The sequence below is a fragment of the Scylla paramamosain genome, chromosome 32 (genome assembly GCF_035594125.1).
Source record: "Scylla paramamosain isolate STU-SP2022 chromosome 32, ASM3559412v1, whole genome shotgun sequence".
In the NCBI taxonomy this organism is placed as follows: domain Eukaryota; kingdom Metazoa; phylum Arthropoda; class Malacostraca; order Decapoda; family Portunidae; genus Scylla; species Scylla paramamosain.
In genome coordinates, this window is record NC_087182.1 from 14,869,881 (window position 1) to 14,882,380 (window position 12,500).

A 12,500-nucleotide genomic window follows, 5' to 3' on the forward strand; every position below is an offset into this window, starting at 1 on the left:
GAGAGGGTGGGGGTATGATGTGCGTGGAATGTCCAAGGAAGTCCTGAAGATTCTTAAGGAAAACAACAACAGGTAAAGGACGGAACATACAACACCCGAGGAACAGGTAACATGAACTTGCTTGCTTGCACGTTAATGTAGTACACCTGCGAATGTACACACACACACACACACACACACACACACACACACACACACACATACGCACACTGTACACATTTCCAGAACCAGTGACGAGAAAATTCTAATAAATGAATAAATAAATGAATGAATAAATAAATAAACAAATAAATAAATAAATAAATAAATAAAGTTTGTAACGTATAAAATGTTCAAAAGTGGAACCGTAGAAAATAAAATGGGTTGGGTTATTTTTGGTTCGTTTCCCACTTTTTTTTTCTTTTGTTTTTGACTGAGTGACGTTTGGCGTTTGACGAACACTTTTGAAAATACGTACACTTTTGTTCTGTGTCCTCCTTCTTTAATACTGCCAGCACGTGATGCCTAGAGCTGGTATGCAAGTATCTAGTAAAGGGACAGAGACGCAAGGCTGCCACACACACACACACACACACACACACACACACACACACACACACACACACACACACACACCTTGACCGTCTTTTCCAGCTTCCGATAGTCGCTTCTTGGCCCTACCCTGTACCTTTCCCTGCCGTGCCAGAGACATGAGGCCGCGGCGCTAAGGCAGAAGACACCTAAGCGTATCATAAAGGCTTAACCAATATCATGTCAAGACTGAGTGGTGCGTGACATTAGTGCCGAACCTTTCCACCTGTTACGGTGCTCTCAACTGCGTGAGGAGTCTTGTTATCCTGCAAATGTGAAGTACAAACACGCACACACGCGCGGACACACACACACAAGCAGGTGCACACACACATACACGAGTGGTTGTCCCTTGCGCCCCAACGGAACAGATGCAGCAAGAAGAATAGGACGCGTGACGGTTAGAGAGGCAGGGAGATGCCAGCACAGCCCCACACCACACCACAGCACGTCACGCCTCACCGCACACACCACGCCAAGGATGATACCACACACACCACACATACATGAGTGCACCAGCTACACCCATTGCTCTAAGTGAGACACGTGTGAGGTGTTTTGTTACTGTAGTGATCACTCGGGTCAGTACAGCACAGGGACGAAACCAACCGGCGAGGTCCGTATTTTGAAACGCTTTGGCATTTAATGAGAACTATTTTTTAAGACCACAAATAAGAGTAGTCGGATTTTCATGAGTGCTTTTTTCTTTAATAGGGCAAAACTCTAGGTTAACTATCACTAGAATCATAAAAACACCCTTGAAAACTCCAGTAGCTTCTATTAATTAAAGCCTGTTAAAAAGTAGTGGAGACAAGGCGCCGAAACGTTTGAGAATACGGCCCCAGATCTAGTACAGGTGAGGGGAAAACCTTGATCGTGAATAGCGCGTGTGAGTGAATGAAAGGCGCAACACAAACAATTTACCTAATGTGCCTCTTTCCCTTTCTCTCTCCTCTCCCAGCACACGGACAAAACACCTCATCTTCGTCCTAGGCTAGCTTGGTAGACTGAAAAGGAGACACGGTGAGAGCAAGCAACGGCCAGCCAAACCTTCCCTCTCACTCCTGCTTTGCCCCTCACCCTTATCCTGACCTAATACACCTCCTATACTATAATACTGATGCTGTGAAGAGAAAATTACACTAAGCAATCTCTTTTACAATTTTTTTTTTTCTACAATTTCTATTTCTATGTGTCTTGGAGGGCAAGAGAAGGAAGCTCACCTCTGCTGCTGGTCTGGCTTACAGGCGCTGATCTGGTCCAGGATTTGCTGCATGATATTCTCGCTGGAGTCGACAGTGGAGGACGCGCCGCCCTGAGGAACCTGCGGAGAAAAGGGAGCGCTGACCTCAGGCAAAATGTATCACTCCCATCATTCTCATTCCTCTGAAGTGGCCATTTCATTACCAGATCCATCACCCATTTCCAGGAGTGACATCTGACGGCTGGCTTGTGTCAGGAAATGTGTCCTTGTGTCAACGCAGCGCCTCCAGTGAATAAGACAACTTCGGAAAATCATGCTGCTTCTCCACCTGCAGTACACGCACGGCACTTACCATGCACGCATTACCACCACACATTTGTATTTTCTCCACCCCCTTCCCCAGTAAAATATCAAGTCAATAAAATCCTAAAATCCCAACAAAATAAAGCAATAAATTAGCACAAAAATAAAGGAATAGATTAATACAATCCTAAAATCGCCTTCCCCCCCAAAAAAAAAAGTACAAATAAATAAAAAAAAAAAAAAACTCAGCAAAATAAAACAGTTAATTACTACATAAAAATAAAACAGTGAATGAAAAAAAATCCCCCTTCCCCCCAAAAAAAAAAGAAATCAGTAAAACCTTAAAATCTTAACAAAGGAAAACAACGAAAATAAGTAAAAACAACAACAACAACAACAACAACAAAAACTCAAACAAAATAAAACAATACACTAATCCCCCCCCCAAAAAAAAAACCGATAAACAAACAAAACCGTAACCTACAAAAAAAAAAAAAAAACACACAATAAACCACCAAACTCACAAGAACCTCGTAAAGAAAACATGCGTCACTCTCACACGGGACGGCGGATGTGGGAGGCACGGCACTGACCTGGAGTTTAGGCGATATTCTTTCCATGAGGGCAGTGATGGAGCGGATGTAAGGTTCCAGCTGCTGTGCGATTATCATGAGTCTCTTGTTCTCGTCTCTCAAGCTGGACACGTCATTCACCTGCAACGCAACACGGCAGTTACATCACAGTGAGGGCAGTGTAGTGATGTGACAAGCTGTGTGAGATGTGTGGGGAATACAAGAGGATGTGCTAAGTGAGAGTAATTTTTAATGTAAGAGGGGCACAGGACCATGGCAACAAAATGTAATGAAAGGCCCTCTGAGGTACCAGATCCCAAAGAACAGCTAGAGGTGTGTTCATTAGGTAAGCTTGTGTTAGAGATATGCGGAATACAAGAAGAATTGGGCTCTTTCAAGAGGGAGGTTCTAAGACACATCCTCTAATTTTTGACGATCGTTTTTGACTCTGTCTGGCACCTCAGTGGGCCTTTTTTTCTTCTCATTTTGTTGCCCTTGGCCAGCGTCCCTGCTACATGAAAAAGAGGATATGATAATATGCTAAAGAACACGCCAGTTAAGCACAGTGAGGATGGTGGAGTGGTTTGACAAAGTGTGTTTAAGAGATACACGGAATACTAAACGATATGGTAAGATGCTAAGGAACACATAAATTACAACACAACTGGAGTGATCTGACAAGGTGTGTGTGAGGTGTGGGAGTACAAGAGGACATGCTAAGATGCTGAAAAAACAAACAAACAAACATATGATTGCAGAGGTAAAATTTATACAATTTTCCTCATCGATGTATTTATAAGTGGAATGATGTGGATAAGGAGAGAGTTAATGCTGAGAGTATTCATGAGTTTCAAGTAGTGATCGGCCATATGTGACACGGAGACGGGAGTGTCATCTCACTTCACGTGAATTAAAACTAGTTAAACATAGCCAAGTAAATTTAATGCAACACGTTAGCACCATCGCCTCACCTCTCCTCTCTCATCTCACTCTGCTTAAACTCACCTGTATTTTAATTATCTTAAAAGTGCAGTTTATAACGAAATTTAGATCACATGGAATTCAGTAACTAGTTAATTTTCAGGTGGTTTAAGTTAGATTAGATTAGATTAAGCATGTTTAGGTCAAGGTATGTTAGGATAGATTAAGTTAAAAAGATCAGGTAATCTAACGCAAATAAAAATCTTCAGATGTTTCTGAAAAGTTCCTATGTATTTAAAGTAATGGAAAAAAATTCATGAAACCTATATATGATCATTATATATATATATATATATATATATATATATATATATATATATATATATATATATATATATATATATATATATATATATATATATATATATATATATATATATATATATATATATATATATATATATATATATATATATATATATATATATATATATATATATATATATATATATATATATATATATATATATATATATATATATATATATATATATATATATATATATATATATATATATATATATTTCTTTCTTTCTTTTAATGATGATGATAATGATGATGCTATTGCTGCTGCTGTTGTTGTTGTTGTTGTTGTTGTTGTTGTTGTTGTTATCATTATCAATATCATTATTTTTTTCCACATTTGAAGGAGTCTTGCCAATGGCGTAAACAAGAAAAAAAAAAAAAAAAAAAAACGCTCAATGACGCTTTCAAAGTTAATTATAGACAAAACACATGAAAAAGTCAGAGGTCGAACTAACACAACAGCAGACTCCTAACCTGACCTAACCCATCTGATCTTATATGACCCCAACATTTGACCTCATGTTGCTAAGTCCTTTACTAAAAATATCATATACTCTAAGGTTCACTATTTCACCCGTTGTATTCGTAAAGGTCAGACGTGCTTGTAGAGGCGTCACTTTGGGGGTAAAGTTCACGCAGTAGAATGATGGTTTGCGTGAGTGTGGGGGCGCGGCGTAGCTAGGGCGGGGCAGAACGGGGACGGGAAGGGGGCGGGAAGGGGGCGGGGTTTTTCCAGCCTAAGCTCCCGGGCTCCCTCCGCCCCGCTGACGCCGCACAACACCGACAGATTTTTGTTGCAAGCTTTTAAGGCGGATTAGAGGCGCGAGCAGCGGACTGAATGGGGTTTTGGTGATCGAACCTAAACGGATGGTTGGCAGGCCGCAGCTCACCCGAACCCATACTGCATACTGTCGCTGTGTGTGTGTGTGTGTGTGTGTGTGTGTTGCTGTGGTCAAGGAGCAACTGTGTATTTAGAATTTTTTAATCTATTTATCGATTCATCTGTGTGTTTGTTTGTGTGTGTGTGTGTGTGTGTATGTGTGTGTGTGTGTGTGTGTGTGTGTGTGTGTGTGTGTGTGTGTGTGTGTGTGTGTGTGTGTGTGAGTACTCAAATCATGGTACCGTTTTGTTTGAAAAAAAAAAAAAAAAGAGAGGCATACCTGTCTGCCTGCCTGTCTGTCTGAGTGCAGAATCACGTGGTTTTCACTTCACCATCGCGTCATTTGAGTAAGATGAGTGAGAAAGACTCATGTCACGCCTCACTCATACAAATTTTTTTTTTAGTCACGCGTAGAAGAGGCTGACGAAGGGTATACAAAAATTATAGATAAAGAGTCACCCAAATTGCCGATCCTCCCTCTTCCCTCCTTCCACCAAAGATAAAAAAAATAAATAAATGAAATAAATAAATAAATAAAATAAATAGAAATAGCAGAAAAATGTTCTAATCGGGCTGGCCAATTTAGTTCCAGAGGTGTTTTGATTCTCCTCTCCTGAAATAGTCCAGACAGAACCGGGAGGGGAAACAGAAACAGGGATAGAGTTCCCGTTTGCCAGTGGAAGAGGTGAAAGAGTGAAGATGCAAGTTAAGTCCTACATTAGTGAGATGGACAGACTAGGAGTGAGAGTAAGTAGAAAGCATAGACAGGCATGGTGTTTACTTCCCGTTAATGAAAAGAAAGAGATGGATAGAATAAGAATGAGTAAGAACAGAAAGTCTTGTACATCGAGACCGCGAGAGAAGTTGAGCATTACAAAGTTCAAGGAAGCAAAAAAAAAAAAAAAAAACAAAAAAAAAAAAAACACGATAATAATAGAAGAAGAAAGAGATGCACCATTGCGGCGTTGAGTGATAATTTGCAGACGGTCATTTAAAGGAGGAGAGTTGATGAAATGAAAACCTTTTGAGTCCATTCTATTAAAGGCGTTTGAGTGGAACCCTCCTCCATCTACGTTGAGGAAAAAGTATGTATGAAGGGTTTTAGTGGGAGGTCAGTGGGTGGAGAGGACCGTTAGCGAAGTGATGTAGATTGCTGTGCTGGGAGCTGCTGTGTGGTGCTAGGAATGAACTGCTGCAGGGTAAGGAAGGTGGGAGGCTGCGAGTGTCAAGGAGGGAAGATGGGGAGGGGCGCTGACAAATGTTGACAAAATGAGTGTTGATTTGTTTTGCAGTTTCCCGTAGGAGGAGGTAAGGTGTGTGTGTGTGTGTAGTAGTAGTAGTAGTAGTAGTAGTAGTAGTAGTAGTAGTAGTAGTAGTAGTAGTAGTAGTAGTAGTAGTAGTAGTAGTAGTAGTAATAGTAGTATTGTAATAGTAGAACAATAATCACAAGTACTATGAGTTTTTCCCTTCCACGTGAAATTTTTTCCTAACGAACATTCCACACACAAAATTTCACCCCAAGTAATTCCCCGCGACAAACTGTGTTATGCCATGTTCTGTCAGGTCAGGCTACGGGGAGGGGGGGGGGAATTTATTATGGAGTCAAATTACTTCGGGGTGAAACTTTCATGGAGGAATCTTGGTGGGTGGAATTTACTCGCACTTGCTTGGAATTTGCATAGAGACCAAGTACCCACCTGAGACTGGAACACCTCCTGCTCCGCGTACACTCTCTGGATCTGCTCCTCCCACGCAGAATCAAACACCCCTCTCAGCTCTTCCATCTCGTCGGAATACGCTCGGAACTCGTCCTCCAGCGCCGCACACTCCCTCACGATCTCCTCCACTCGGCCCCGGCGCGTCAGACACCGGCGATGGGTCACATCCCGGTGTAGCTCCTGCGCCTCCTCCTTTAGTCGAGTGAACTTGGCCGTCAGTTCTTGCTGCAGGGGGTGAGGGCAGGAGCTTGCAGCCTCCGAACTGATCCGCTTGGGTTTGTGCGTGTGTGTGTGTGTGTGTGTGTGTGTGTGTGTGTGTGTGTGTGTGAGGATGCCCCATGGAATATTCAGCATATAGACATTTGTACTAAAATTACTTAGTTCAGAGAGAGAGACGAGAGAGAGAGAGAGAGAGAGAGAGAGAGAGAGAGAGAGAGAGAGAGAGACGTATCTCTTACTCGAAACTTATTCTCATGGGTCTTGCAGTGCTCGGCGAAGGGTCCCCCGGTCTCCATAATCTTCAGCTTGGCGGCGGAGAGGGAGCGGCGGGACGCGGGCATTCCGAAGGGAGGAGGCCCCATCACGGAGGCGGCGGAGGGCGGCCGGGACGCACAGCCACCCTCCGACGATTGCTTCTCGCTGCAACCTGAAGACCCTGCCGGAAAGGTCACGTCAAGCACCCCTCAGCATCTGGTTTTCATCGTATTATGGTTTTATTTCCATACAGATAAGCGATAGGGAGGGTAAAAGATTGAATGTTGCTTGCCAGATCTCACCAAAGAAGCCGCGCGACTCTTCACCTAGAGTTGAGCTGAATACATTTACTATCTTTTCATCTGACTCTGGCTATATTTCCATACAGCGAGACTCGAGACGAAAAGTAAAAAAAATTGGATGGAAATTGGAACATCACACTAAAGAAAGCACTTGTCTCTCCTTTCCCTACCATTAACTTGGCTGGCAGTACTGTCAATACAAGGGGATGACGTCCCAGCAAAGGAGGCACAGATAACTAAATCCTGCCATGTGTCTCGCTCCTTGGCGCAACACAGAAAAAAAAAAACAAAAAAAAAAAAAAAAAAACGGAACAGTGGAACGGACAGGTGAGATGCAAAGAAGAGTACATAGAGCAAGAGAGAGAAATAATAAGGAAGACTGAAGTAAAGCGAGAGAGAAGACAGGTGCCCTCCTACTGCAACAAAGGAACCATATATTCAAACATTTTATCGTCTTAGACCAACTACTTTCATCATGCTACAGTGGGAGTTACTATGGTTCTCAAGAATGTTTCCTTGATTCTTGTGATAATTTGACTAGAACTCTGCATCATCATTGAGATAAACACTCATGAGAACCCGACTAACCATCTCTGTGGCCTTTGGAAGCACCTCCTGTGAGAGTTCTAAACATTCTAAAATCGTGGCCGGAAGGACGCACGGCCTACCTGAGGGCAGTCCGGCATGGGGGTCACCGCGGCCCTTTCCCATCACAGACAGCAGCGGCTCCAGGCTGCGCGAGAACTCACTCTTGAAGTTACTGCGCACCTGGCTGCTCTGGCCGGGCCTGGGGAATGAGCTTGGGGTGAAAAAGTATGTTACTAAAGTGTGAATTAGCAGGCGAGGGGCAGCAGAGCCGGGGGGAGGGGACAGCCAGGCGCCCCGCCGTCACCAAGTGGTAGAAGCGTATACAGGTAAGAATACTCATGAGCACAGGTGTAAAAAATGTGCATGTGGAGCACTATTTTGCACGTGTACACATACATATATTCACATATTTGTACATTGAAGTTAAATCATAATATATAAACATTCCTTAAAACTAAATATATCAACAAGCCCGCTGGAAAGGGAAAGGCGAACGGAAACTGTTTTGGGAAGGTAAAGGTGATGGATGGAAGGATGGACAGCCGGGGGGTGGGGGGAGGATATGAGAGAAAGAGAGAGAGAGAGAGAGAGAGAGAGAGAGAGAGAGAGAGAGAGAGAGAGAGAGAGAGAGAGAGAGAGAGAGAGAGAGAGAGAGAGAGAGAGAGAGAGAGGAGAGAGAGAGAGAGAGAGAGAGAGAGAGAGAGAGAGAGAGAGAGAGAGAGAGAGAGAGAGAGAGAGAGAGAGAGAGAGAGAGAGAGAGAGAGAGAGAGAGAGAGAGAGATGCGGCCGGAGATTTAGAAAAAAAGAGAGGAGGAGAAGGAATGAAAGGAAAAACAGAGGAAATAAGGAGTAGAAGATGATGAGAAGGAATCAAGGAGGAGGAGATGAAGAGGAGGAGAAAACGGAATCGAGGAGGAGGAGGAGGAGGAGGAGGAGGAGGAGGAGGAGAAACGTGTAGTAGAAGGAAAAGGAGTCGAGGAGGAGGAGGAGGAGGAGGAGGAGGAGGAGGAGGAGGAGGAGGAGGAGGAGGAGGAAGAGGAGAAGTAGAGGAGGAGAATTTGAGGAGTTGAGAAGGGGTGAGGAGAACGAGGAGAAGGAGGAGGAGGAGGAGGAGGAGGAGGAGGAGGAGGAGGAGGAGGAGGAGAAGTCAAGAAGTAGGAGGAGGAACTTTCGGAGAACGTGGAAGAGGAAGAGGAGGAAGAGGAGAGGGGACGGAGGGAGAGTGAGAAGGAGGACAGGACAGGCATGAAGGTGGTGGAGGAGGAGGAGGAGGAGGAGGACGAGGATGGATTATGCGATGAAGTAACTGGACGTAAAGTTTGGGTTATCTCTAAATTATGAAAACTTTCCGGCAAGTGAACACTTTTAGGCGGGATGATAAATAATTACTCATTGCTGCAGGTGGTAGAGGTGGTGGTGGTGGTAGTGGTGGTGGTGAGGAGCAGTGACCAGGTGAGTGGGGGGGAGGTAAAGACGAGGGAATACAGGCCATACGGGTACGAGCTGATGGGAAACACCTGCACACGTAGCCAAAATTAGGAAAAAACATGACCAGAAAGGAACTGACACAGGATCAAGTCAACAGAAGCCTGGTTTTGTGGGACGCAGGCCAGACCACGGTGATGAAAGGGAAGAGTGAGGGAAGGGAAGGATGAATGGAAGAGGGAAGGAAAGGACTCGAGAAAGAAGTAACGGAGAAGAAAAAAAGAAAGTGAGCAAGAAAGGAGAGAATATGGAAGAGAAGGAGGAAGGAAATAAGAAAGTAAGGAGGTAGAAAATCACAGGTAAATGGAAGGGGAAAATTAGAGAAAATAGAGAAGAAAAAAGAAAGAAAGGAATGAAGGAGGAAAGGAAGGAAATAAGGAACACATCAAGAAGATACACAAAAACAAAAGGATAAACATGCAAAGAGGTCAGGTTACATTGGGTCAGGTGAATTGGGTCACTGGGTAGAGCTCTCCAAAGATCAGGTCACGGGAATCACGAGGCATAGGTGGGTGGATGCGTGCGTGCGTGCGTGCGTGCGTACGTGCGGGCGTGCAGGTGTGCAGGGGAACACACTACTTGGAGGCTCGTCCGTCGTTCATAATTAAAGGTAACTCACAACTACGAACTGAAAGACGATCGTTCACAGGTAAATGTATGATGGACACACACACACACACACACACACACACACACACACACACACACACACACACACACACACACACACACACATACACACAGCCATGACATTTTTTGTTGTTGTTGCAATACATCCACCTACAAACTGTTTACTGAGTCGCTTCCCTCACCTACACACACACATACACACGCACACACACACACGGTCGCCTCCCACACCCCCACACACTGGCGTCGTCCTCCCAGCTCGGGAAGAAGGCTCACCAGGAAGGCGGCGCCGAGCTATCGCCCTTTAACTTGGGCAGGTACACAGCTGCTCCCGTGGTGGGCCAGCCAGCCAGCCAGCCAGCCAGCCAGCCAGCCAACCAACCAGCCAGCTAGCCAGCCAGCCAGCCAACCAACCAGCCAGCCGACCAGCCAGCCAACCAGCCAACCCAGCCAGCCAGCCAGCCAGACAGCCAACCAGCCAGCCAACTAGCCAGCCAGCCAGCCAGCGAGCCAGCTAACCAGCCAACCAGCCAGCCAGCCAGCCAGCCAACCAGCCCAGCCAGCTAACCAGCCAGCCAGTCAACCAGCCAGCCAGCCAACCAGTCAACCAGCCACCCAGCCAACCAGCCAATCAACCAGCCAGCCAGCCAGCCACCCAGCCAGCCAACCAGCCAACCAGCCAGCCAGCCAGGCAGCCAGCCAGCCAACCAGCCAGCCAGCCAGTCAACAGCCAGCCAGCCAGCCAGTCAGTCAGCTAACCAGTCAACCAACAAGCCAGCCAGTCAGCCAACTAGCCAGCCAGCCAGCCAGCCAGCCAGCCAGCCAGCCAGCCGGCCACCCAACTGATCAGACAGCCAGCAAATCAGCCAGTTAGTCAGCCAGCCAGCCAGCTAGCCAGTTAGCTATGTCGGTTAGCCAATCAAGAAGCTAGATATCTAGCTAGCCATCCATCCATCCATCCATCCATCTAGCCAGCAAGCCAGCCAGTGAGCCGGCCAACCAGCCAGCCAGCCAGCCAGTCAGTCAGTCAGTCAGTCAGTCAATCAACTAAACAGTCACTCAGTCAGCTAGCCAGTCTGTCAGCTAACCGGCCAGCTAGCAAGTCAGCCAACCAGTCAGCCAGTTAGTTAGTCAACCAGCCGAACAGACAGGCAGACAAACATACAGTCAGGCAGAGAGGTAACCAGCCAGTGAGAGAGTGAGTGGATGAATCGTCAGTCAATTAGAGTCGGTCAGGCAGTCAGTCAGTCATTCAGTCAAACAGCCAGTCAAGTAGCCAGCCGATCAGTCATCCAGTTAACCAGTCAGGCCAGCTAGGTGGACAGTCAATCAGCCAACCAAACAAATAATCATGTGGTCAGTAAAGTACCCAGCCATCCATTCGGTCAGCCATGCACGCAATCAACTGCTAGTCAGCCAGTCAGCCAAGCAGACAGGTGGGCAGGCAGCCAGGTGGACAAGCAAAAATCCGGTCACGGGGCCAGCCAGTCTTTCTGCAAGTGAGTCAGCCAACCAGCCAGCCAGCCAGCAGCCTTGCCAAAGAGACGGACATTCATCTGACAAACCATCAAGCCAGACAGACAAATGGTCAATTAACTCGATAACTAGACAGTCGGCACTGTAATTAATCGACTAGCCAATTAGTTAATCAGCTAGACAAAATTCAAACATGTAGTTGGTCAGCCAGTGAACTGAGTAGCCGACTAACCAATCAGAATGAACCAGTCAGCTGGCAGTTAACTTAACATGCCAGTCATTCCAGCAAACAGGCAAGCAGACAGGCAAACCAGGAGGAATAACAGTTAAGTATCCAGTCAGCCAGTCAGTGAGGCAGTCTGGCAATATATCAAGGACATATCAAGAAAACACCTAATTGTTCCTTCAGTCACCAAGTCACTCACAACATTTACCACACAGCCAAACACTCAGGCCCTCATGCAGCACCACCCCTGACTATCACACGCCGCCTCTCAGCCCTACACTGTGCTAGGCGGCCTCCAAACCCTCCCGTCCATTCCACGAGCACTACAAGCAGCCAGTCAGACGGTAGCACAACCTGACGCATCACACCAGACAGAAGGAAAGAGACAAACGCGCAGACAGACTGAGCCTCAGACACCAAGGTAGGCAGACTGGCAGACGGCGGGGTGAAGGGGAACTCACCTAAGCGGATGTGAAAGGTGAGCGATGGCAGCCAGCCTCTCCATCAACTGGAACACGAGGTCGAGAAACTCATACTTGGAGGCGGAAGAGGAGAAGGTGGTGCACATTAACAGATGCACCTGAATGATCGGCAGCAGCGCTCCGAGTGACGCCAGCTGACTGCGAAACAACTTGTCCTTCACCTCGTACTGCCTGTAAGGGGCGCCACACCACACCAGCTATTACATTACACCCACAGAAGGAGAATTGCGGAGTATTACAGACGCATACAGACAAAAATATAAATGTGTTGCTGTGATATGACGGGAAATGTGTGTGTGTGTG

The 12,500-nt window shown here is 46.0% G+C and overlaps 1 protein-coding gene across 1 annotated transcript in view; it reads right to left on the reverse strand.

Moving 5' to 3' along the window:
* LOC135089248 (uncharacterized) overlaps positions 1-12,500 on the reverse strand; it is a gene marked incomplete at its 5' end in the record, with an annotated part of 34,090 nt that overhangs the window by 7,955 nt on the left and 13,635 nt on the right. Inside the window, 6 exon segments of the mRNA XM_063984691.1 lie at positions 1,794-1,894; positions 2,671-2,790; positions 6,514-6,759; positions 6,993-7,189; positions 7,979-8,097; positions 12,177-12,368. Coding sequence (XP_063840761.1) covers positions 1,794-1,894; positions 2,671-2,790; positions 6,514-6,759; positions 6,993-7,189; positions 7,979-8,097; positions 12,177-12,368 — 975 coding nt within the window.